Source organism: Canis aureus, chromosome 15 (genome assembly GCF_053574225.1).
Source record: "Canis aureus isolate CA01 chromosome 15, VMU_Caureus_v.1.0, whole genome shotgun sequence".
NCBI lineage: Eukaryota > Metazoa > Chordata > Mammalia > Carnivora > Canidae > Canis > Canis aureus.
The window spans coordinates 37,497,608-37,525,513 of record NC_135625.1 but is presented as its reverse complement, the minus strand read 5'-3'; the positions used below and the strand labels follow the sequence as shown (position 1 = coordinate 37,525,513).

The following is a 27,906-nucleotide window of genomic DNA, read 5'->3' as shown; positions in this document are numbered from 1 at the left end:
GGACAAGGGATTATCAGCCATTGATTGAAATGATGAAACATGGGGTATGGCATGGGGTAGAGTGACATGGCCAAAGTCCTACCTTGCTTGTGACAGAGCAGGGACTAGACTCTCCAGTCCTGTTAGCAGTGGTGGTTGAAAGATATGTGTCGGGGCAGGCAGGAGACAGAACAGAAGTTCCTGGGGACATATTCCCCAAACCTAGCATTTCTAAGGTAAGACACTGGCATGAGAGTTGAAAGAGTGTACTCCAGGGACTGAGTCTTAGGATGGCAGGGCACTGAGGTCAGTTATTTGCAACAGGAGCTTGGGGTAGTTTCCCATTTTTACTGTATCATAGACTTAGTGGCTTAAAACAACACAAACATTATACAGTACTATAGGTCAGAAGTCTCACTGAGCTAAAATGAAGGTGTCAGAGGGGCCATGTTCCTTTGTGAGGGGCTAGAGAAGAATCCATTTCCTTGCCCCTTCCAGCTTCAGGAAGCTACTCACATTCCTTGGCTGGAGGCCCCTCTTCTACTTGCTGCTAGCAGAGCATCTTTACATCTTTGTATCTGACTCTGATACTCCTGCCTTCCTCTTACAAGGACCCTTCCATGAGCCCACCTGCATAATCCAGGGTAATTTCTCCTTCTTAAGGTCCTTAACCTTAATTCCACCTGTGAAGTGCCTTTCATCATGTGGGATAACATTCGCAGGTTCTAGGGATCAGAATGTGGACATCTTTGGCCATGCGGGGGAGCGTTCCTCTGTCTGCTACCTGACTTTTTATGGCTTGTTCACTTTAAAGTTAGAACCTAGAGATCCCTCTGCTTCTGCCTCCTGATCCCCTGTTGTCTCCAAGACACTACACAACTGAACAGAGGTGTCGGTTGACCTTTGGGCATGCCACTTCTCATTTCCAGATTGAAGCTTCGTATCTGCATGTGACTTTACAGAGTCCTGAGAAGTGACTTTTCCTTTGCCTTAAAGATGATAACCAAAGGAGTTAGAAGGTTAGCCATCTACGTTTTTTAAAGGGTGGTGTGGATTGTCTTAGAAAGCGTGGAGACCAGCCTCAGTGTGGGCTAGTGTGTTCTCCCGGTATTTTTATTAGGCTATAACTAAGTGAAGTGGAAAGGATGATATGTATTAAATATCTTAATAGGACAGGTTATTTCTACTTCCAGCGTGGGCAATAAAAGAGATGGCACATACAAATAAAAATAATTACAGTATGTGGTGATCCTTTACAATGTGCAATCAAACTCATGAACTGATGACTTTCTTCTTATTGAATTAAGGAGCACCTTCCATTCGGACCTATTAACAACATTCACAAACCATTGTTATCTTGTCAATGGCATCTTTAATTAAAGACTCCTCTGGACTGATCTAATCACTTCATATTGTCAGCTCACAGGGGCTTCAAACATACTCTGATGAAAATGACGGCAATTTTTATTTATACATATTTGTTTGTGGACCAAGGGGGTGTGGGGTGGAAGGAACGGGGAAGAGCGTGGTACCGGGAAATTCTTTCCAAAAAGATAAAGCAGATCATACAACGACAGTGTAAGAGTTCTCCAGGCCCCCCCCCCTTTTCTTTTCCCTCTTCCTTTCTTCTTCTCTCCCTTCCTCTCATTTTGGGGGTAATGGCATTCTGTTCTAACCTAAATGACTTTGTGAAGGAGCCAGTGTGATTTCACTGCAGTAAAGAGCACAGTCTTCAGCTAAAGGTGCATTAACCCTTCTAAGCCATTAAGATACCATTTGATTAATTGCCCCTTTTATCACACTGCATGGCAGTGGTAGCCTGAAAGAATTAATGTGTTTCCCAAATGGCAGCAATTTGCTTCCCTTGCACTAGTGGAAAGAGTCCCTTTGTTTATTCCTTTGAAAGCACCTTTCCTCCTTAGTAGTTCCCTCTGCCTGATACAGAGCTCATTAATGCCAAAGCCTCTCCAAAGGATAGATATTTGCCATTCTGATTCTTCCAATAAAAATTTTGAAAACCTCACTTAAAGCAACAAGCAGGATTCTAATCTATGGCTGAGCACTGAACAGAACTGGTGACAGAAATAATCTGTTCACCTCTATCCATCACTATCTAGTAAAGAGAGCCCGACAAAGCTTGTTCAAGGTGGCATAAGCCGCCTGCCCGGCTCACTGATCTCCTTCTCTGAACACCAGCCCACTGGAGTCCACTGTTTGGACTCCACATAGTATACCTTTAGAATATAAATCAGAGGCTCCAGTGTGATGAGAGATCAAAGAAGACTCAGTGGAACTGATGCCAAGAGTTCTTCGTATCTTCACAAGGCTCTGATTTTAGAGTGAACAATTAAAACATTTGCTATCACTGAATTAATCTTTCCTGTGAATCTAGGGATGTAGTAGCGGTCAAAAAGGAACCCAGCATCTTTGGGACAGAGCTAAAGCAAATTCCATGGACTCTAGAGAACTTATCTACATAATTAAAAAAAAATAAGGCCAGATGAAAGAAAATAATATCAAAATATAGTATTTGTATGGTACTTTATACTTTTCACCAGAATTCTCATATGTGACATCATTTTGTCCTCACCATGCAATATTTCTAGATGGTAAAGTTGATGCCCAGAGAAAATAACTTGCTCACAGTCATTCAGGCTATAGGTGGCATGAGAGAGTTGGAACTCAGGCCTTTTGAATCCGTGTTCTCAAGATCCCCCATCATCTCATTTCTGATCATTCTTTAACTCTTGGGATGCCAATAACTGTGTCTACACTACTTGATTGACAAGTTATGTATGTTACCAGTTCACTTCAGTGAACTCTAGGACTTACAGATCCTTACCCAACTAGAGAGGCAAAGAAAACAAAGGTAGGCAGAAGACTGTGCCCTGCACATAGCAGGCGGGCATGGTCTGTGCCCAATATCGTGATGTTTTGCTGAAAGTGTACTACTGCCACACACTCTAGCCAAAAGCTCAACATGGGATTTCGATTCAGCAGTTGTCTTTTGTCTTGGTTACAAATATTACTTTTGCGTTGTATTGATTTATTCTTTAATCAATTTCCTTTCTACTCCTTTTCCTGTAATTCAACGGGCTGTGTTTATTCCCTGGAAAGAAATCTAAAGTGGCTCCTGGAGCAACCATTATCACAAACTCTCAGGTGACCTTCAGCTGACAAATCTCTCTTAACTAGTTAATCATCAGTTCCCAAAGCAGAATTCTGAGAAGTATCTTTGACTCCTTCATCTCTCACATTAACACCTCCCCCACTCCCAATCTCTTGTGCACAACCAAAGACAAGGACATTCATATGTAGGATGACTGTAATTTATTGTCCAAACTCAGATACTTTTGAGGATGAAGAAGGACATTATTAATAACTGTGCTAGGTAAAATGAGACATATCTTCACTGTGTTCACAAAGAAGGTGCTGGTATAAGGAAGCCTTCAACTGGAAAGTGGTCGTGGAGATAAAGTAGAAGATAATACATTGAAAATGTAAATATGACCAGGTCTCCTGAAGCTTATCTTTCCCCAACCCTATCTACCAGGTAAATGTCAGTTTTCCCTAGGCAGCAAATAACCCTCCCTCTACATAGTCTAGTCCTTATCACTCCTCCTTTCATATTTTGTTCAGATTTGCTTAGTTCCAAAATATATGAAGCTATTTATACCACTGTGCCTTTGCACATTCTATTCTTTGACTGGAAAGCCTTTTCCTCACTTTCTATTTTTAAGTCAATTGTTACTTCCTCTTGGAAACCTTCCCTGACTGAGCCTTTAGACAGGGTCCATCCCTTTGCCCCTGGTTAACTTTTGTGTGTCTTTGTCACCACATGTATCGTGCTGCAATATCCTCGGTGATTTGAGTAACTGGGTTTACTTTGGGGACTTCATCTATTATGGTATTAGGTGGCTCTAGTTTTCCTAGTACAAGTTGACCCTTGAACAATATGGGGGTTGGGGGGCCACTCCCACATGGTTGAAAATGAGTATAATTTTTGACTCTCCCAAAACTTAACAGCTTACTGTTGACTGGAAGCCTTACCGAGAACATTTACAGTTGATTAATACGTATTTGTATGTTACATGTATTATATACTGTATTCTTATGATAAAGCTAGAGAAGAGAACATGTTAAGAAATTCATAAGAGAAAATACATTTAGAGCACTCTATTGAAAAAAAATCAGCATATAAGTGGATGTGCACAGTTAAAAACTGTGCTGTTCAAGGGTCGGTTATAATTGCTAACACTTGTGCTTAGTGGAACTACCCATGGTAACAGGGTCCCTCGAAGACTTCTCATTTTGATTCTATAACTATTAAAATAGTTTATTTATAAAACATATAAGACCTAAAAACTATTTTAGAAATTTAATCTTACATCTGATTCAAAATTCCACCCCCGCTCCCCAATACCAGGAACACAGACACACGTATCCACATACTCATGCACTCGCACATACACAGGGCTCTTGATGCTTGGTCTGGAGGATTCTGCTCCCTCCTGTATTCCCTCATCCACAAGTGTATCCCTATGGCACTATGGTGGAGAGCAGGGATATAAAAACACACCATCTCCTTATATAACCACCTGCGACAAGGTGGTAATATTTTCTTGGATGACTTAAGTGTCTTAAGATAACCCTTACTGGAATTGGTACAGATAGGCAGGTGCTCCAAAAATCCTCCCTGACAGAGGGTGCTGGTGATGGGATTGAAGCAGTTGCCATGGAGCCTCTGTAGTTTCTTGCTGGTCTGTTACTTCTGCCAACTGGTCCCCATCTGGCACCATCCTGACCTTGTTCTTTGACTTCTTTGCCACACATTGCACTGGCCCCTGGCAATCCTGTTTTCATTTTCACCTCCACTCCCTTCCGACTCAGATCAATCTGCCCAACCCCTTGGGAGGATGGGGACCTGGGAATAACAGAAATACCCTTTGCCCCTCTCTTCTTGGCTTTAGCAGCATGGAACAAGTCAACAAATGTACAAACCATGAGAAAATCAAACATCAGTGTCCAATTCTCCCACAGACTTTATGAGTAATTCTCTTGGGGTTACTCTCTTTGACTTTGGAGAGAGCAGGGGCAGCCATGTTTTTATACCTGTACTCCTCTCTCCTAGTCCCTTTCTTTTATCAATAGGGAGGGAGAGGGCAGGGTGTGTAAGTGTGTTGAGGAGCAGTACTGTCCATGTTGATAAAATGATGCTTCTTGGAAAGTTCTACAGGGAGGTGGGAAAATTTGCCTTTGGCTTAGAATGTGGGGGCACTTCTCTCTTTTTTTTATAAATCAGCTCTGTGCTTTGTCAATTTTCAGAACACAGAAGAAATCCACTGTACTCCCAAACATTCTGCAACATATATATAACTCTGTTCTCCAACCATCACCTTGACCAGAAATAAACTTACAGAAGGGATTGCATTTTATCCTGCTCCACAGTACTGGATGCATTTGGGACTTGATAGTCATGGACTACATTGAGCTCTAATACTAATTGTGAAAACATTTCCAGAAGTCTACAACATTTTTAGACTTTATTATTTTTTTAATTTTTATTTATTTACGATAGTCACAGAGAGAGAGAGAGAGAGGCAGAGACATAGGCAGAGGGAGAAGCAGGCTCCATGCACCGGGAGCCCGATGTGGGATTCGATCCTGGGTCTCCAGAATCGCGCCCTGGGCCAAAGGCAGGCGCCAAACCGCTGCGCCACCCAGGGATCCCGTCTACAACATATTTTTGCAGTGAGAAGGTGCAGTGTTTTTGGTCTGAGCTGGGCGATGGCTTGAGACAGAGCATAGTGGGTAGGTCCCCCAACCTGGAGAAGCCCAACAGAGATACAAATCAACCCAGAAGCTTTTAATCAGATTTTCTCCCTGGTGGCAATGTCCTGAACAGTCAGACACCTGGTGTCAGGCAGGGGAGAGCCAAAGGCAGGTGCTCTTGTTTTGGGGACCTCCACACTAACTGCAGTAGCCCAGTGGCCAGGGTTCTTTACCTTGTGAGAAATCAGAGCTCTGGGAGGCCCCAGGAAAGTGTGTGTGGTTTCCTATTTTACTGTGACAAGGAGTTTTAGAATGGCCTCAAATGTCCACTTTAATATAAAGACTAGTCTACTACAGATTCATTCATTAAAATTTCATTTTTACAAGCATGGGCAACCTACCCAGGTTTTCTTACTCTTGTAGAAATGAGGTCAAAATTAGCCTAAAGGTGTTTCTTGGTGTTTGTATCTTCTGCTAGGTATGATACATGAGGACGTATGTGTGTGTGCATGCTTGTTGTTCTTGCTACCTTGGTGGCAAAGCTACGTCATTCCACAGGAGCAGCCTCCACCGCCATGTTTAACTGTGAGCCATTACCAGGAAAGAAACTTTCTTCATTTCCCAAGGTGACTTTTTGCATCTTCCTAGTCTCGTACATGGTCTTACCTCATGCTTTGCCATTAAAACTGTTGCTCCATCAAGGCACCCTAAAAACAGGTAATGTTTCATAACACTACCGTGTCTACTTCCCTGATCTTCACCTCTAGAAGTACCCAGTGGGTCATACCATTCAACAGCAAAGCAAACAAACAAACAGAAGAGAAAAAGTGGTTGAAACACACTATCTGGGCTGAGCCCAAATTCCAAAATATGTGTCCTTTTGTAAATTCTTCATAAGATTACTTATATTTCCTATTCCAGTTTAAGCATTTGGTCAGGGATATCCACATGACAGTGTAATTGGAAAAAGAAATGAGTGTTTGCCTTTGGTTTCATTTTATTGCTTCTTGGAAGAAAGCTCCATATAATAATTTTCTGGTCCAGTTCTCTACTCTCCAACTATGGGGTGGAGGGGTGCAGGAGCTGGGGGAGGAGCAGAGAGAAGGCTTTGCTGCATCCACATCATTTTCTTATTTTACTACATGTGGGGGGAGTCTCTGAAATGAGACTTTAATTCTCTTGTTGAAATACCTGCATTTTATTAAAAAAAATTATCAAAACCTGGTCAGAGAGGATGAGAAAAAATTTTCCCTGAAAGCTTCTGTAGAGATGCAACAACAACCCCAGATTCGTTCAAATTGAAATTTGGGAAAAAAAGGGGGCTTTGGAGAATGAACAGTGCTGCTTTCCTGCCCTCTGAAGGGGCTGATGGGAAAGGAGGCCATGTTTAGTATTGAGCTAGCTGATTAAATACCCCAGATCTAGGAGGAGCCCTAGGGCTTCTACCAGCATATACTTCTGGCAGCCCAAATTTCATGCCTTTGCCTTTCTGTGAGGCTCTTCTAGTTCCCGTTCTTGTGATATCACTAAAGGTCCTCTAATCCATGAGTGGGCAGTGCATAAAACCTAACTCTTTGTCTGATCTGTGCCCTGGCCTAGGGTACAGTTGGAAGAAAGCTACTTAAGATAATGACTTAAAGCAGGGAAAGATATCTGGATTTAGCCACTCCCCCTACCCTTCTTATGTTACATAGATAATGGAAAACGTATCCTGGAGCTGGAAATTGAGGTACTGCCCTTATGCCTTCTTTGCCTGGCCAAAGTCTACTGATGCCTTAGACTCAGGTCAAGTGATGGCTCCTGGAAGCCACTCTCTCCATACCCCATCTATAATTCTATACTTAGACTAGATTAAGGGCCATTTTGTATTTTTCCATGGGTTTTCCATAAGATCCCCTACTGCAGTGTTGTTCTACCTTGAGTTGCAAAGTTATCACGGCCTTCCCAAATCTGAGCCCTTCCCCATCCATTTCTCTTTCACCAAGTGTGCTTTACTGGACTCATAGGTAACATACCTAATTGCACCTTAAGGTAGGGATTATGATGTAACATCATAATACATTGTAAGTCAGACACTCTTGGTTTGGTGCCTAGACTTGCTATGATCTAAGTCAAGTTTACCAACTTTTCTTGGTGTTCATTTTCAAATCTATAAAAATTAGGATAATCATATTCTGTTTACCATACAGGCTCGACATGAAGATTAAAGGATATACTCTAGGTAGAATGCTTTGCCAAACATTAAGTGTAGCAATGAGGAGAGAACACCTATTTTATCCTCTTTTAGATTTTTGCATCACTGTGAGTCATGCAACCCCACCATACCCCTATAAGGTGGATATCTATTATTTTTCAGAGGAGGACACATCTGAGTTATAGTTTTATGAATCTCTCTAAGGTTACATGGATAACAGCAGTGAAGCTTAGATCTGAACCCAAGGCCTCTGAGAGTGGAGCTCACACTCCTAGTCACTGACCTCGGAAGTTTCCTAACATTCTGTCCGCTAAGATCCAGCAATTTAGTGGGACCTGTTTCCAGCCTCTGTGCTCTCAGTTCTATGATGTAACAACAGCAATTTACCTGATGTACTTCTAAGGAAAGTTTAACCTGATCCTGACTTTCTGTCTTGCTTAATTGTCAGTGCTCAGACAGTGATTCCAGAGGATGCCTCTTTACAGGGGCCAAGAGTCGGAGCTGAAAGTCAGAAAGCTGTTTCCATAAAGTCTCTGACATTAGGGAGAGATGATATCCTTTAGTTTGTGAGCACTAGAATTGTGGTCAGATAACCTAAAGTCAAATCCCAGCTCTGCCAGTAAAGTAACACGCCCTTGGAAAGCAGCTTGGCTTCTTAAAACCTTCATTTGCTTAGATTGTTTTTTTTTTTCTTATCTCTAAATTTGCTACAAAATCCTCTTCTTTTGACATGACTGAAGACTTAAATGAGTCAAATGCATGTGAGAGCACTTTGCAAGTTACATGGAAGCAGAGGCAATTATTACTTTTTCAAGAATGCAAAGTCCTCGTCCAGCAAACCATTTAATATGTATGTACACACAAAAAGTCAACAGAGATAATTTCTGAAGTCTTATGAGTAACCAAAGGTCCAGATCACTGCAGGAGGCTGGAAAAGATTCATTAAAATGATCATTCAAGCCTGAACGTGTAGACAGAGCAGGGACATTGAAGAATGACATCATTCCATTTAAAGGAAAGTACAGAGCCTCCTCCCGGAGGCTTCCCAGCAATAGAAGTAGGACCTCCTGAGAGGGGCAGGGTGCATTCAATTCATACAATGAACACGCTCACTTAAAACCTACCCAAGTTTCAAAATATAACCATTGGAGCCTATTTGAATACAGAGAGTTATTTTAAGTGTGTGATTCATTCCACACAGCCCTATCTCTGGGAATCTGGTAGTGAATTTGGATCAATGATTTTAGTGACAGTTCCACTAAATCATCACCCTTCTATCCCAGGATGTAACTCAGAAAAAAGCAACAGAAAGGTACCATCAATAGGAAAATGGGATGGACTTTAAATATAGCATAAAAGGCTGTTTGGAAGATCTGCCTGTAATTCTGTGTGTGGAAGCGAGGGAGAGTCAGAGGTTAAAGAGAGCGGTGATGTTTAGGTCTATGGACGGTGAGAAAAAGAGGCCATATTCTGAGCACAAGTTCAGAATGACAGAAGGACAGCATAAAATGAAAATGGGTTTTTAAGTGACATTGCAAAGGAAAGGTGACACTAAGTAGTGCCATGTTTGTGGACTTCTGATTAACCACAGGATTAAAAGCTGAAGAATTTAGATCTAAGCAGCCTCCTGTTAGGGATAGAAAAAAATTCACCAAGCTTAAGAAAAGTAGCAGCAGAAAGGCATGTGCTATTTTTAGTGTTTTGATAAATAGTTTGGAGCTTCTTGAAAGGGAGTGAGATTGTCAAGCGAGCTAAATGAACAGGAGCCCGGGGACTGGTCATTTTCTTAAGAGCCAGGAACACGTAGGAAGGTTTGAGCAACATGAAAAGGCATGTGTGCTCTGACAATGGTACTTTGTTCTCCATTTAATATACAGGAAAATGCACACCTCAGAGATCTGAAGTCTTGGATGAACCGTTCCTGTATCTGTCCACTGTTTTGGACAGCAGTAATAAACTCACTTCTTAGATACAGATGGATAAACCGAACTGGTTAGCACAGAACTTACAGAGCTAGTGGTGGCCCATGAGGTGACCACATCAGGCCAAACCTATCTTTTGAGAGGGCATCTCAAGTGACATTTCCCACATAAGTGCTGTATGTTTAATGCCTTTTGGCACATCCTAGCTCTGACCTCCTCAGATGTAGCTTCTTGTAAGAGATGGCACTTGAGGTGAATTGTAAATTGTGTGCCTTTGAAGATGGAAACTAGCCCTGAGTTGTTTCTCACATAGTGAGGCGGAAGATACTGGGTTTGAGAGGAAAGAGCTGTATGTAGGCTCAGTGGATGGATTATAAGGAAAGAAGGGTGCAAGGGCAAAGGTTGGCAGGAGGTCACGATTCGGGCAGGCTGACTGGATACTGCTTGGTACTCAATGTGCATCAGCATACATGTAATGAACCCTGACTTAAATTTTAAACAGGTATGGTTTCTCAAATAAGTCCACCAAAGAGCTAAAAAAAGAGGTGATTCTTATCTAGGAAACTCCATTTTTAGGTCTGCTTAACCGAGGTTCTGAATAAAGTGTCCAAACCCCTCTGCACCTTGGTGGCCTCTATTTGCATGTGGAGGTGCCTTCAGGAGCACAGGTGAGGGATCTCATTCTATAGGACTGAGAAGATAGCAGGAGAGCCAACCACAGCATGGCCTACTAGCAAGCCCTCTGACAGCCTCACCCAACAGCCAGCTAGCAGAGCCTTTTCCACTTCTTCCAAGCTTCCTCTCGAGAAGAAAGTTAAAACTACTGGGCACCAACAAATCCTTTCATGGAGACAGCTATCAGAATCTGTTTAAGCCATCTGTTTCTCTGGCTGTTTTTCCTTTCAGTGTTTTTCCTTCACGTGTTCTTTGCTCACAACAGAAAATCTAGTCTAAAATAACCAAGATGTTAAGTTGGAAAATGCCAGAGGTATACATCCAGTTTATGAGAGAAATTGCTTTCTAAAGAGGAGCTGGGCTGATCTTGTGTGGAGGAAAGCAACGTTTCCACAAATATTATACTTGCGCTAAGAAAATAACCAACTACTTTCATTAAAAGACTCCGCAACAAGATTTGTATTTGTTCATGTAATTGAATTTAATGCTACTGAAATTTGTCAGACCTGAAAACTATTGTGGCGTAGATGGTACTTTCACATTGAGGAAGATTACCTGAGAAATCCGCTCTCAGCCTAGAGCAGCAGGTCTTGTGCTGACCTGAAAAGGTGATAGGTCAGTCATTTTCAGCATTTGCATAATGCCTAGCCCCAAAGGACACCTCCTGGGATGATTTGTTTTGTTTTGTTTTGTTCTGAGAAGAAGACTCTGTGAAGCAGTTATTATTGATGGAGGGGCCCTGCTAATGCCTTGCCTACCGATTCAGTTTTACATTTAGTGTCTGCAGACGAGAGGTCAGTGACCTAGATTAGTTACCCAAAATTGCAGAGCCAGCTCTGTATGTTTTCATGCTAGCCAATAGTTTTGCAACTGGTTTTTTCCCCTCTATGTAGCCAAATAACTCACAGATTTTAGCTGCACACTTTCACACCAAGTTGTCTTAAAAACCTCAGAATTTCTGCAGAAGCTCCATTCCATATTCAAAATGTCATCAATATGTCATGCTTCTCTGTTTCTCACCTGGGTTCACCTTGGTTGATGGACATGTAGATCTCCCAAGAATTCTCTTCTGGGATGGCGCCATGTGGTATGAGTAAACTCACCCCTAAAACAGAAAAAGTCAAGAGGTTATTTCAATGATCTCTAAGCCCCTCAGTCGAGCACCTTATAGATGTGTGCTCTCTCGCTCTCTCTCTCTCTCTCACACACACACACAAATCTCACAGCAATTTATGAAATCCTGATCTTTGAAAAGTTTAAAAAGTCCAAGATAATAATAGAGAAAACATTGTTTCCCAGAAGTGACATAAAGAGGAGCATGTTATTTGACTGCATACTCAAGGTTTTTAATTTAAGGTCTTCCTGGCATTTTTTAATTCTCTTAAAAGACTGGGTGTCCTGAGACCAGGCACTGTCGAACATATCTGAGACTGTATGAGTTTATCAGTGTATCTGTTAATCTGCTGCAAAATTTAGGAATGTTTTGCAGTATCTTGTCTCTCTCCAGTCATTTCCTGAAAAGGTATTGAGATGGTGGGCGAGACCTCTAATGCTTTTCTCAGGCCTGGTATGAAATTGTCTTATAAATAATGCACCTCAAAGTAAGTTTAAAGAGGTGATCAATGGAGTACTGTATTTTGTCAAGAAAACTGGAGGGGGAAAAAAAAAGCATGGATAAGCTTAGGGACATTGTAGGTTGTTGTATAGCTGGTATTTGGTCCTCTATTTGCAAACTGAAGCTAAAAAAGATAAAAGTTAAAGGCAATGTAACCATATTTATGGTGGTGTCAAATAAGAAAAAAATCAGCAGCCTAACTTCAGCAAAATCCTACAGCGCGAGGGGGGAAGGCCCAGGAAGGCACATCACACTGCGTCTGCAATGTCCTTTCTCTCCTCTTGTCTACTGCGAAGTAAATATTTCACTTTGGCCAAGAAAGAGGAATCTAGACAGGGCAGAGATGCTCTTTAATGTAGCTTCTTGTTTATAAAAAGAAATGAAATAGAGACACAGTAAGATCTTCGCAAAATAAAATCTCAGAACATCCTCCTATTCTCTGAATAATGTAGTTCCCACCTTTCCCCCTTTCATTAGAGCTAATGTAATTGCACAGAAAGCTTTCAGGTTGCTGATGGTAATTTACATCTAGAGATGGCAGGCTTTACTGATATCCTTCTATGTGCCTGTTAGCTGCTATAGAATCAAGGAATGCAAGACTCATTGCAAAACAAGTAATTTGTGATGCACATTTATGAGCATTATTCAGTAACATGCTAGTTATCATCAGTATCGTTCGCCAGCACTAAGAATGAGGCACATTTAAATCTTGCTTACAGCTTTTCAGCAAGAGTATCCATTTATATTCTGGACTTTAATGTCAATGGAACTGTAATTGCCATACTTAGGAGGCTCTGATCAGGCTCCTCCTTTCATTTCCTGTTCTTTTTTAAATGTAGTTGCCAAATGAAGTGGACTTCAGTACATCCTTCCCTGCTGTTGAGCAGAAGTTGTAATACACAGGATAATCTGTGTGTGGATGTCAAGCTGAATGTACACCCTAGATATTATGTATTCTCTCTTAGTTTGACACAGTGGTTTTCCTCTGTTGCCTCCCTTTTAGACGACCTAGGCCCTTGTGACAGTAGAGACATTCAGTCCTTACCCCTTAATTTTTAAAAAATTGACAGAGAGAGAGAGCACAAGCAAGGAGAGCAGCAGACAGAGGGAGAGGGAGAAGCAGACTCCCTGTTGAACAGGGAGCCTGATGTGGGGCTCGATTCCAGGACCCTGGGATCATGACCTGAGCCTGCTTAAGTGACTGAGTCACGAGGCACCCCATGTTCTTATTCCTTGGCTTGGATATAGAAGCAAAGGAGGCAACATCAAGCAAGGAGGCAATTTAGCAAATTACTTTAGCAATTACCCCAAAATAATAACTTCATTGTGCTCCCATTTTTCTTTTCCCATTCTTTTCTTTTTTTAAGGTACAATTCACATGCAAGAAATTGTACCCATTTTTAGAGTACAAATTGATGTGTTTCTGACATGCATTCTCTCATGTAATGACCACCATGATCAAGACATAGAACACTGCCATTTCCACAGAGTTGCCTTGTGCCCTTTAGAGTCCAATTTTTAATTTCCAATGCAAATGGTCATGTTTTGCTTTCTGACGTGTTGGTTAGCTTGCCTTTTGCAAACTTTCAAATAAATCATATAGTGCATGTAAAATAAAAAAGTAATGATGGCTCATTACATCAATAACATGTTGTACAACGCTTGGCACAGAGTAGGCACTCAAAAAACATCCTGAATGGATGAAGTAATAGGATTCAAAACTTTTTTTTTTTTTAAAGCCAGGTTCTGAGACATGGTCTCTTCTCTAGATCATCAGTGCCTGATGGTCAACTCCCATATCAAATCAGAATAAATATATGTGTAGACTTTTGAGATACGGCTGTTTGTAGAACAGATCATATCTCATTCCTTTCAAGTCAGCTTAATTCCCTATGTTCAGATTGAAACATTATTCATAATACTCCTAAATACGACCTGAATCTACAGGATCATTAGAGCTTTAAACGATTTCATCTTTCCTTCAATCAGAAATTTTATGATTATCTTTTGAACACACTTCCCTCCTCCCACTTTAAACATGCAAATTGTAAATGGAGATGGGACATAGTCAAACACAGAGGCAGGGTCAAGATGGGTGGTAGTGTGGGTGGCGAACAGTATCTTATGAAGAATGAAAGGTGTAGTGGGGAATCCTTATGCCTGTGGGCCCCTAAAGAAGTGTCCATTTTCAATATGTCACTCACCAGTTACTTCTGATTAAAGAAACATACTCTCCCCCAAACTCCACCTGCTACCCTGACAGCCTTTTATTTCATATGACAACAGAACCACCTGTCTGAATTTCTTGCTTCATATTTTGCATAATAAATGATTTCTACAGAGTGGGGGCCATCCCATCCCTTTTGAAAAATCATTGCCAGGCACCATACAATAATCTGGGAGGATGGCATTAGAACAATTTAATTGCCGTGCCTTGCTTCTTTACACTTATCCCCCTAGGGCATATTTTGCATTTATGTTCTGCAAATAACATAGCATATGTTTCAATTCCCCACACTTATTTTTCCTCAAACTCATTCCCAGTGAACAGCTTCAATCTTGTCCAGGGCTTCTTATTAGAAGCTTTGAAAATGCCCTTTTGCAGAGGAAGTGTTTGGGAATCAGGCAATGCCATCAGAACTTTTAGATTTCAACACAAGTGCTTCTTAAGTCAGAAGGGAAGAAAAAGAAAAATCTGTTTCATGATTTCATCTCATGTTCTTTGATGAACGTTAAACAAGCAAGGCCAATGAATGGGTTGATCTTGGCATGCCTTCCACATGTGTAAACACACACAAAGATGGGAAGAGAGAGGAAAAGTGTGGGCCAGTTTATTCAGCAGATAACTACTGGGGGCCCCTGAAGTACCCCATACTGAGCTAGGAAAAGAATTCTAATCACTATATCCTGTTCTCAAGGAGGGGTTTGCATCATTTTCTTTTCCCAAAACCCACACTTATAGTTTATAGATTCTTACAAGAAAGGTACTTGGTAAGCATGACTGACTGACTCATTCCACATTGAGCCTCCTGACTGCCAATTATGACCAGGGAGGATTACGTCACCCGTTGATTCTTGCGCACGTTTAAACGAAGATTCTTACCATGTCCTAAGACGTCAACCAAAGAAGATTTTGAGAACTGAGAGTTCAGAACACAAAATCATGAGAAGGCCTGCATTGGAGGGCTATTTCTCAGGAAGCAACTGAGGCAGGAGACCATGACATTTCTCAACTTGAACCAAAGCGCGGGGTCAAGTCACTAAGCTGCCATAGGGTCAGTTAGCTGCAATGGGAGCTTCAGACTAGTCCTACTGGAGATTTCAATTTAGAGGATAAAAGGATTGATCTGGAGAGGGTGGTTAGCTGTAGCTCAGAGGGAAGGCTGTCGAGGCCCTGATGGTCCTGATTCAATGCTGTCTGACTGTTCTGTCACACTTACTGACAAGTGTGCTCTTTCCTTTCAGCAGCCAACCAGCAATGATTCACAGCACTACCTAATTCTCGTTGCTTAGAAATCAGAGACAGTGCCTTCTCCTGCTACCCAGTTAGGTCTTAGATGGCAACTCTGAAGACTAATCCATAGATAGGATGCCATTTTAAAAGTGACCTGGTCTGTACACCCTATGTGTCCTTATCAAAACATCGGGAAAATCTCCCTTCTCAGCAACAGGAGGAAAAAAATTCTTGAGAACTAATTGTGTGCGTGATATAGCCCTGGACTTGAAGTCTGCCTTCAAAAGAACAGCTCTGTACCGAACCTGCATTCTTGCTTATCATAAAGTAACATTAAAGCAAGGTCTATGGCCACCGACGGTGTTAGGTCCCTTCCGGAGGAAATTTGACTCCAGGTGTCCTTCCGCTAAATTATCTACTAGTGTATAAACCACGTTTGGCTACAAAACATGGTATTTCTCAGTCCTGTCAAGGAATGTGTTCAGTTAGTGCTTCCGGATCATGTTCTAGGGAATATATTTCAAGGGGGCTTAAGCTCTGGGGGCCACGAAAACCTTCTAGCAAATATGGCTGTCAATTCTAACAGGGCATCAAATAGAGCAGACCCTCCACACTGAGGTGAAGATTGCCAAATCTAATCTCTGTGTCGGTTCTGGTTTGCTGTATAAATCAGGGAGCCTTAGGGATCCATGTAAGTAGCAAAGATGGTAAGGATCTTAAAAATGAATCTCATGAGACATAATTACAGACACATAAAACATTTAAAAGAATGTTCAGAAATACACAAACGCACACTTGACACCCACCTGTATTTGGCATGACTAAGCGTCCTCCTAAGTGGCCGAAGATCCCAGTGGTCCTCAGTTCTGTTCTTGTGGGGAGTGATGACAGATTCTGGATGTAGGGTGTTTTATTTCTGGGATGCATTGTACTAAAGCTGCGGTTGTTTCCGTGGGGAAAAGTCCCAGAATGATTCTTGCCATGGTACTCGGCTCTCTCAGACACGCCCAGGGACACCATGAATGAGCTCTGAACTTTGACTTTGATGTCGGACAAAGGGTTAAAGAGTGAGGCCTCTGTCATGAGCTCCTTGTCCAGAGGGTCCTGGAGGCAGATGGGCCCGCTATACGTTCGGCTGACCGTGAGGTCTGGTTGCATGGAAGAGTTCAGGAGCAGGGAGTTACCTGGTGAAAGAAAATCATTCTGTCACTCAGAAACTCAGAGGCGTCACAGTGACCCCCTTACCTCTGCCTCTGCCAACTGTGTAGCATCCGTGCTCTTGCCAGCTGCCCTTCAGGGCTGCCCCGAGAATCTATGGCAGCTCTCACAGGCTGGACAGGAGGGACTGGGGCCTTGGGATCAGGAGCTCTGGCTTGCACAGTGGATCTCTGAAAGCCGTTGACCCGAATCGCTCCTCTTGCAGAGCTCCTCGGAGGCCATCTTTTCAAAACAAGTGTTCCTGCCACCCCGTCAGGCAACTCACTCAGGTATTATTGTTTATGTGATTATCTGAACTGGCAAAGAGAAGCTTAAAGGAAAAATAAAAAGGAGGAAAGATGTTTTGCAATCCAGTTTGGAAGCAAAAATAACATCTGTTCCTTTTAAACGGCCAAGGGTGACACAGCACGGTGACTAGGTAGGGCTGTTTATAACCAGAGCGGCCCTGGCGCCAGCACATCTCACGTGGAATCCCGGGCCGTTTCTGGAGTTGGGAGAGGAAGTGATGTGTCCTCAGAGCAAAAGGGTCAGGAGACCCCATGGATCACGCCATGTCTGAGTAGTCAGTCTGCTCTAATAGCGCATATGTCACTCTGACAGGGAAAAGAGGCCCCACACGGGCAGAGCAGCTGAGAAAGGCCTCCTTTCTGTCTTGAAACAAATGAAAAAAAAAAAAAATCTTTACAAAAACATGAGAAATTGGACTTTCATCTGTTCGGGCTCAACCGATTTTTTTTTTCTAGGCCAAATATTAAAAAGAAATGCTGTGCTATTTTCTTGTGATGAAGTAATCTCATTTATTAGTAAATAACGAAATAACCCCCGGTCCCAAACCTCCCACCCATATCAGTCCGTCAATGCGACTTCTCAAATTGAAACCCAAACCATATTAAACAGTTTTCCTTTGGGGCCTGACAAAATGTTTAAAGTATGATATTTTTGAAAATGTAGCAATTCTAGGCCACATTGTATTAGTCGCTATTGTTCTTCTAACTCATAATTTGTAGCAACGCCAGCAGGAAATCTATAACCCTGGCTTTTCCCACCTCTTGTGCCGATGCTCTAAGAATCCAAAATCATAGAGGAGGAGGTTCAAAATGAGATGAAATGGCTTTGTAGATCTAAAGGCTCCTTGATGATGCTTTTTTTTTTTTTTTTTTTTCATGCTTGAGGCTCTGGTGCCAAGATGCAGGCACAATACAGGAGCTGTGCTTTTTAATGGAACGGCACTGAATTCTATAGGTCTCAGCCTTGTTCTTGTTTATGGCCTTCCCTGGCAAGAAGCAGGACTTGAGAACCATGGCACATCTGAAAAGAATTCGGAACAGGCCCTTCCACCAAGACCTGAAAAATCATATTGCTGAGTCTCACGGCTATTTTATCTCAAGCCCTCACCTCCTGGAGCTCTCACCACCTTTCTGGCCACTTTTAAAAGACCTTTCTCACTTATGTGAAGCGAAGCAGCAAAAAGATTTCCTAGAGTTACACCTAAGTCTAACTTTAGGAGAAAATGCCTAATTATACGAATATTTATCTATGATAAGAGTCCATCTACAGTTTAAAGAAAGTTGGCTGATTACCCCACGGTTCCCTTTGGAAATCCTTTTAAAACTTCCTGGTTCACTCTAAGTACGGCATTCTGTTGAAAAGTCTCATCACCATTCACCTTCTGGCTTTATTTGCTCAGAAGGGATGTCTCTCAAGACAACAGAGGTGAAAATAATATGAGAATCAATGTGAGGTGTATCTTCACAATGACTATAGGGTAGAGTAGAATTTTAATAAAAGAGTTTTGCTTTAATCACTAGCTTTGGGATATTCTTAGTTAAAAATAAAAACAAAATGGTGAAGTAAGTTTGGAAAGGCTATATATTCTTTTAGAGATTCACAATACAATGTAAGCTCTAAGGAGACCCACTATGGAGATATGTTTCAGCTTATGCAAGTCAGCATTCTCAAAATGTTTAGGCGAGGGAACCACCCCCTCACCTGCTGCCTGCTGTTCTACGGAACACACTGGCATCCTGTGCCAAAGTAAGAGGAAACCATTAGCTTGTAGACTCCTATTCATTACATTTATTGAGCACCCTCTATATGCCAAGGGCTTATAATCCTTGTTATTCCAGGTTACTCCATCCTCAGGAGGACCCTCTGAGGTGGATACAAGTATCCCCATTTTATAGCTCTAAAAATTGAAACAGAGAAGATAATCAATCAACTACATCATATAGTAATTTGGGATTAATCTATTTGACTTCAAAGCCTCTGTCTCTGAAACAACTGTATTTCTTTTGTTTTAAAATGGTATGGTCTGAGATACTGAGATCTTATTACTTGATGGAAGTATTTCCAGTTTCTTATGCAGTATAAAATCAGTTCTTTTTTCAATTTATTTCTAATTAAATCATATCTATTAAGCTAGGTACATATTTGTATAATCATATCATAACTACTAACAGGATGTGTCCCTTTCTGAGGCCAAGCAGGCTCAGACCTGAACCTCTGGGGCCCAGAAATGAGTGGCAGGCAGGAAAGCATTTTGTCTCTACTGGCCATCTTCCAGTTTCTACCATGTTCGGGTTCAACTTCAGAACCGGTCACTACTCAATCACTGCCAAGCAGTGAAACTTATTCGTCCAGGGCCATGGGCAGTAGAGATGCACAACAAATAGAAATAAAGGTGGTTAATATTGACAGGAAGGGTCAGGGTGGAAAAGTTTCACCCTCTAAAAGGAGATAATTCCTTTTATTTTATTTTTTTTCTAAACCAAAACCCATGTATGGCTCATCTCTATCTTGCAATCAGAAGCAGATTTGGTTCATATAAAGAGAATTATACGACTCCGTTTTGAAAATGAGTCTTGCTATAGTTCAACATGATAGATTCCCTTCTTCCTACAACAAAAAATTGGCTCGACTGGGCAACAGGTAAGAGTCATTTAGGCTAGGAACTTCATTTTTCTCCCTCTGCTGGCTAGGAGAGATTCTCTAAAGTCTTTTCCACTTCTACAAAATAGAACACAAATAACTCTACCTAATAAAGAGTATAATTCATATGAATGGGAGATTATGGTGAAATAGTTGGTCCTCCTCGGGGCCAGCTTGTTAAAATAGAAAGTTGGATAATCTGAGACAAAATAACTTGCTAAGTTTATTCCATATCAAAGATGGAAGAATGCTGCTCATGGTAAACTGACATCCATTTACCCTCCTAGTAGCCAAGGACTGAGGCCGACTACCCCACAGAGCCTAGTTTCCTAACATGTAAAGACAATTAGGTAGCGGCTGTCAGTGCCAAGAGCTACCTTCACACAGGGCCGGAGAGCACTGGGCATCCTGTGTGAGCGTAGTCTCTATGGTCCTGAGGACGAGGTGTTGAGGGGACCTACGCCGCTGACCTTGACGGACCGTTTTGAAGTTGAAGGTCTGGAAGCCACCTGTCAATGCAGAAGAGTCAATGACGTCCACGCCATAGTCACTCTGGCTCCGTCTATAAAGGGTGACGCCAATGACCAGGACTGCAACGGCCACCACAGCAGCGCCCAAGCCCGAGTACAGAGCAATGTCGCTGGCATTCTCAATGCCTGAAAGACACAAGAAAAATCCTAAATGGCCAACATGGGCACAGAGCTGAAGAGCCACCCTGGGATACCAAATGAATGCTATTGGATTTTTGGAGCTACTGCTCAGAGAAAATGACAAATGCAGCTAGCTATAAGTTATACTCTCACACATAATCATGTTTCTCAAATACCTGTATAAATCAGATGGACTCTAGTCAAATATCTTGACTGCATTAAGGTAGCTTACCACATCATAACATCTTAAAGAGAATCAATTTTGCAAAGAATATAATATTTTTCAAGGAAAAACAGACAACTCCTTAATTTACTTGGTTTAGAAGTCATATTTACCCAAAAAGTATTTTTTTTTGGCATCTTATTTTTATTTGAGGGGGGACATGAGATCCACATACAATGACAAAATATGAGCGAACTGCTCTGCTTCTATATGACATGGGGAACATGCATTCACAGAGAGTGGGCTGGGGTGAGAAGGTCATACATGGTCTAGGAGTCAAGAGAGAGAAGACCAGAGCTCACAAATAGGGATTTTTAGCTTTGGCACAAATCATTCAGTTTAAGAGAACATCGACAACATTAGCTTAGGGTATTTACAGTCATTATGAGAGAATTTCTGTTGTGAGATATGGAGGTGTTGGTCCTAGGTGCTCCGATGTCCATGGTCAATGTTTTCTAGCACCATTTAAATGCTAGACTTAATACGTTTTTTGTGGAGGAGGACTCATCTCTAAAAGGGCACATGCTGTTTCTCCCATACCTCTCCTACTCCATCCTATTGAATGCATAGGCAAAGCAAAAATAAGAGCGTTAGTTGTATTGAGAATGTGGGTGTCTCCCCAACCCCCAAGATTGGTGTAGCTTCTTTCCATTTTGTTGCCCAGTTGTACTCTGGGTGTGGTTCATTCCTGAAGACATTCATAATGGCTACTGAGGTTCAAAATGAGATTTATCCAAGACCACACAACCCTGAAAGAGTCTTCATCTTGGTAAGTATGTGGAAGGAGAAGGTGGCCACTGCTAACTATGTAATTCATCTCTCTATAGATGATGGGGTGCGTACACTTAATAGGTCCCAAAGTAATTACCCTGTCACCCTGTGTTGGGTTTAGAGGCTAAAATAGAGCTATCATATATTCACCTTGTAATTGCATGGTGCTTACTATGCATTCACTGCAGCCTAATATGGTACTTATGTTATCAACTGAGTACTACTAACCACACAGGTAAAACAAATTTATTTTTGACAAAGTTAGTGGGCTGTAAAATAAGGCACTACCAAATTAAAGAGCAAATGAGGAAATCAAGCAGAACCAGTTCAGCAATAGGGTAGTTAATACATACAAATAATTTGTAAGGGAGTGTAACCATCTAAAAGAACAGTATCTGAAAGGTTACAGGATTATAAGACACTTGGAATAACCACAACAGCCTACAAGGTGCTGAGACACAGGGCATGACTCAGGTTTTAATTCCACTTCTATGGTGGTCCCGCTGGGAAAGGAAAAGGAATGGAGGCTTCTGGGTGGTGGTCTGCTCTGATCAACCAGAAACACACACGTGGTGATGGGACCTGACCCCAGGGTTCCAGCATCTGTCTGTGTCACATAGAAAAAGGGAAGGGCAGCTACGGTCCCACTTAGGCTCCCACCCTCCCTCTATTCAATTAAGTTCCTTGGAGGACATAATAAAGTAGAGAGAGGACACGTAACACAACAGAGTACCAGGGTACCAGGAGTAGTGAGACAAGTGTGGATGGAAACCAATTAGCCTTCCCCCTGCTTCCTGCCAGTTCTTCAGGCACTACTGACGGATGGCACTATTGTCTTAAAGGTGTATCTGGGGAGAACACACCTGCTCATTCTATCTCAGCACAGACAGAGAAACAGCCTGGCCATGTACTGAATGCAGCTGCTGAGTTGGCAAAGTAGAGACAATGACCCAGTTAGCTTCCAAGGTGCTAAAACAGGCAGGAGCAGAAGCCAGGATGATGACCAGGACAAACTACTTCTGCTGGAAATGGACATCTGTAGACATGAATATCTCTAGATGAAACCAAGTAGTGGGAACAGGTTGCGTCTGCTCCTCTGTCTGCCTGTCTGATTCTTTGTTTCCACCCCCTTACTAGCCAGACAACCAGAATTCTCTTTTTCAGACACAAACCCTGTTAAAGGACCCTACATATGCCTTCAGAGTGAGATTTAAATGTTTGATATCGTTCAGTGCATTTCCCAGGAATATTTGCAGAATCTATTTGAGTTAAGTCGAGTATGAAATACTGTATTACAGAATTAAAAAAAAATAAGTATGGGGACTTTGGGGATGGGGGTTGGGGGTGAAGGGAGAGAGACTCGTATGGAGGGCACTGTGTCCTTACAAAGCTCACCCTGGCACTTGGTGGGGCAGTCTAATCCAAAAGCCAGAAGTCAATCGACTCCTAAAGGAAGATAAGCAATGTGGTATTTACTTTACAAGAACAATCTATCTTGGGAATGAAAAACTTCATAATCTAATAATTTCATTTATTCAACAAACATTTGTTGAGGGCCAACCATGCCATGGAAATGAGGATGCATGGGTGAATTAACATATTCTTGTTTCTTGTCCAACAGCAGTGATGGGATTCTGACAGAGGCAGACACAAGTATTCGAAGCCACATCTATGTGTACTGAGAGATTTAATCAGACATCCTTACCCACAGCTCAAACCCTTCCAAAGTCGGGCCACAGTGCTTCTTTCTCCTTCTTCTTCTTCTTCTTCTTCTTCTTCTTCTTCTTCTTCTTCTTCTTCTTCTTCTTCTTCTTCGCTCTTTTCTTCTATCTATCATCTATCTATCTATCTATCTATCTATCTATCTATCTATCTATCCACTTTTGCTTCGCCTTATTCTTTTGTCTTTTTCTTCTCTGCTTCTTTATTTTCTAATCTGTCCTCTAGGAAAGGAGAGTGGTTTCTCCTCTAGGGATTGCTGCATGCTTACAAACATAGTTGATTCACTTTTCTTGTGTACTCAGAACTGGCTCCAGAAGAATCTGAGATTTAGTGCCATATCATCCACTATGACTTCATGGGAAGAGGGTGGAAGCAGAGTGTATGTGTGCACACATGCACATAGGCACATACTCAACTCTTATGCAAACACTGAAAGCCACCACTGCTCCTTCCCAAGAGGAGTCTTTCCAACAACATGACTAACTGGGGCTGCCACTACCCAGGCACTGATGGCTTTCTCCATGCTCTGCTTTGCTGCATTGCCCTACACCCCAAACTCAACTGTAATTTACCTGTCGGGTGGATGGATGACTGCTAGCAAATGGCTCTGTGTGGCAGGTCATTGTAAAATATTACCCCCTCCCCCTGGGCATCTAGGTACTACTCATCTATCAGGTGCCAGCTCCAGGCCCATCTCCTCCAAGAAAGTAACCCTGGCCTGGAGGATCCAGCCAACCCTGCCAACCATGTTCTTCAAAATTCCAATATCACTTAGGGTTCCTAGAACTCATTTTGGATTATGCTTTCTATTGTTTAATTATCTGAATGCCAATGCATTCTCTCTAACTGCTTTAAACGCTTCAAAAACAGTAATATCTCTACAATTTCCAACATAAATTTGCAGATCTTTGCAACTATTTATTGATTGTTTACCTGGTCTCCAAATGCAGCAACAGTCTGAGGTTGATTACAAAACTCCTACCGTAGGGACTCTCTTTACATTAACACATATATATGTTTATACCTGTCTGCTTACTCACATACACCTGTTGAAGGTCTGTTTGCTCACAATGATTTTTGAACAAAAGCACCGATATCTTGTGACTGATAATGCTGTTCTGCTTTCTGTGGGCACAGGATGCTTTTCTCCGACCTTGTTTCATGAATGAAACCTTACATATCAATATGTTATTGATATCTTTCCTATGTTTTCACCCCCATTTTCCTTGATCCAAGAGTCACAAAAGCTTTAGGCAAAAGCATGGAAGGACCCAACATGTGGTACAAAAAAACAAAAACAAAAACAAGCCTGTTGAGTAGGGGAAGAGAAGGAAAAATAAGATGAAAATAGAGAAGGAGGCAAACCATAAGAGATGCTGAACTCTAGGAAGCAGAGCATTGCTGGAGGGGAGGGGGGTGAGGGGATGGGGTAACTGGGTGATGAGCATTAAGGAGGGCACATGATGTGATGAGCACTGGGTATTATATATGCAACTGAGGAATCACTAAATTCTACCTCTGAAACTAATAAAAAATTGTTGCATAAAATCTTACACCTTAGAGAAAACAAAACTGAGAATGGACTGAGAAATCTCTTGTATTCTAAATTAGTCAGGAACTACTGTGGAGTAGGTTCGTTGCTGGAAGGAGTGTGGAATATCTGCAGAGAAAGGCTGCAAAGATTAATAGAGAGCTGGAAATTGGGACCCTGGAGAGGACATGTTGATGGGTTCATTTGGCCTGGAGAAGCGAGAGCTGTAAGGTGACTGGAGGTGATCTTTAATGCACAGACTATTGTCACAAGAGGAGAACAGGCCCACAGTAGGCGCTCAGTGACCCTTCCTTTATGATGATGCGAGTAACCAACTTTTTGCCATTTTTTAACAAGGACTGCAGAGGAGGACATGGCCTTTTATTGTAGCAATTGGGGCTCTGGTTAGATATTCAAATGACCTTTTCAACAATGAGGGTTGTTAAAAAAAAAAAGTGTGAGGGAGACTATAGTTCTGAAGGAGACTGAAATTTCCTTTCAGAAAATCTCTGAAAAAAAAAAAAAAGAAAAGAAAGCAGCACGACTTAACAACAATCTGCAGTCATTTCATTTATTTATTTTTGGTCAAAGCTGGTGAGAAGGAGCAAGTGGCCTTTGAAAGTCCCTGTGAACTTCCTAGGGTGAGGAACAGGCATCAGCAAGTTCCATGTCTTTAGGAATTTAGAGGAACCAATCTAGTGCCCAAAGGACTAAATATAAGGGCTGTTTACTCTGCCCTTTTTCACATGACTCCCATGTGAAAGACTGATTATTGCCACTAATTAATGGGAATATAACTAAATTCTTGTGTTATGAGCTTAACTATATATCAGGTTAAAATCTATTTTATATAATTAGATAGTGACACAAAATAAAGGAGTACAGCAAATGCTTTTCTAGAATATTCTATCTCCCATTAAATATTATAGAACAACTACTGCTACCGTTTCATGAGAAAAAACAACATGAATTGGCATCTAACAGAGATGGTAAAATACTGAGGAACCCATACCATCGAAATTCACAGGGAGGCAAAACAAATGGAAGACGAAAGAAGTTGTTGCTGTGCTCACTCCCCTGGAAGGGCAGCTACCGGCCATCTCAGCACCTGCCCCTGGCTCCCTGCACAGCCAGTGCTGTGGCTAGAGTCATGTGCCAGAATATTTAATTAGATGGTGAAATATAACAGAAGTTACTGTTAGAGTGGTTTATCCTTGCTGTCATTGAGAAGTAACTTTTTTAATAACACATCAGAAAATAGCTTTGAAATGGCCAGCCTTGGCCAACCATGGTGAACAATCCCAATTATATTTGCACTGCTTGGAATCTCATAACCCCTTAACCAATCAACACCTCGGCTCTTCTAATCTCCCGTCAAGAACCTCATTATTGTTATTCTGGTGACTGTTGTTTTACTGTTGCAATGAATGACAAAAATAGCCAATTCTTCAGTGTGCTTACTACGTGCCAGGTGCTGTTCTAGTTCAAAAGGAGCGCTCCTGCTCACCTGCTCTTCTTTCCAGCTAAAGACATGGTGACCGTCATATGTGAGCCCACTCCCCCACAACTCGAAATTCCTCCACTCCTGCATGCATGAGTGCATCCACTTCCCTTTTCTCTGTTCCTGTAGAGATGCTCATCATCTGGGTCAGACTGGCTCTGATCCCGCCCTCTCTTGCCTCCCTCGGGACCTGGACTCATTCATTATTCCCTTTTGGTCTTGCATCTTCAAATTTTTCCTCTGCACCTGAGCCTTGCCCTCTGCCTCCACACACTGTCTAGTCTTCTTAAATCACCTCTCCACCAAATCCTTCTCCAACTTCCTCTCAGATAAACTTCTCAAAGGCGTGGTCTTCTCTACACCCATGGATTCTTAGCTCTTTGTTTAAAAAGAACTGAAAGCATTTTTTTTTTTTAACATTGAACATTTCTTTTTTTAAAATATTTTACTTATTTATTCATGAGACACATAGAGAGAGAGGCAGAGACATAGGCAGAGGGAGAAGTAGGGTCCTTTTGGAGAGGACCCCAGGACCCCAGGATCATGATCTGAGCCAAAGGCAGATGCTCAACCATCGAGCCACCCAGGTGCCCCAACATTTAACAGTTCTTAATATGTGTTTTCTTAATACATTTCTCTAACCAATTAACTGCTGTCGCTTATGTTAAGGGAATAAATAAAATACATGTATAAGGTGAGAAAATGTTTTAGGAAGTATAAAAACAGTATGCAAGGAGAAAATGCATTCTTCAACTACTATTTTTCCAGAAGTTATCTTGATAGTATCTTTGGGATCTTTGGGGGGGAAAATGTGAATGTCCTTCACTTATCTTTTTTACTCTAAAGGTTCCGCGCTATATTTCTTTTACTGTATTTTATTTTGTTGTGGGTGGTCCACATACAATATATTGTAGGTCTTTCCTATCAGAACCTAGAGATGCACTTCATTTCTTTTTACATTTGCCTCACCTGTTGCCAGGCCATATGATAATTAGTCCAGGATTTCTATGTTTGAATATTCTCTTACCCTTTAAGATCTGTCTTCCTGCCAAATCACTGTTCTTTCTTGAAGGCTGTTTACAATGTGTGCCTCAACAGTAATGTCTTTGTCTTCCTCTTTCCCACTGCTCTATAGCAGTAGACAAGCCAAGCCAACCCTTCTTCTAGAGAGAAAAAGAATGTTCCTTAAACTTGATTCCCCTACCATCTTCTTTCTTATTTAGTAACTACCTTTCATTCTCAAAGTTCTATAGACAGACTTGAAAGCTCAGTTCTTAGTCCCTTTCCTTGCTCCATGCCAATCTAATTGGATAATCGCTCACAGACAATGCTTAATGATTTCCTTGATGCCGAACATTCCTCATTAGAGATCTCCTGCCTCATCTCTTTCCTGCTCTGTGGACAACACCACCTGCATGTTGTGCTAACATCACAAATCTGTCTTCTGACTTCTGGATTCATCACTTTTACCTCTTCAAATGTTTTCTTCTCTCATATTCCCTTTTTCAGGTAATGTGACACCATGAGTGAGACTGAAGACTCATCTCTCATTCCGTCCCCATTTAGTCCTTCCCCCAAACCACTCACAAACCTTACTTGTTATATTTCCAGCGCATCTCACATCTCAATTTCAATAGGAGACACTCCACTTGACACCCTCAGTGTACAGGCTCGTCTTACCTCGTACATAGTCTTTGGTCACTGAGAGCCATTTTACACGTGGATTAGTCCTCCCAAAGACAGTTCTGGTA

General features: G+C 41.7%; 1 protein-coding gene across 9 annotated transcripts in view; it reads right to left on the bottom strand.

The window, feature by feature from the left end:
* Positions 1-27,906, bottom strand: part of UNC5D (unc-5 netrin receptor D) — a 537,391-nt gene that overhangs the window by 50,151 nt on the left and 459,334 nt on the right. For 5 of the 9 annotated variants that reach the window (XM_077849112.1, XM_077849113.1, XM_077849117.1 and 2 more), the window contains 3 exons: positions 20,228-20,413; positions 16,418-16,795; positions 11,563-11,647 (listed from right to left, as the gene is read on the bottom strand). In XM_077849112.1, coding sequence (XP_077705238.1) covers positions 11,563-11,647; positions 16,418-16,795; positions 20,228-20,413 — 649 coding nt within the window. The remainder of the gene's footprint in view (positions 1-11,562; positions 11,648-16,417; positions 16,796-20,227; positions 20,414-27,906) is intronic. The other 4 variants (XM_077849119.1, XM_077849121.1, XM_077849114.1 and 1 more) reach the window with 1 other exon arrangement.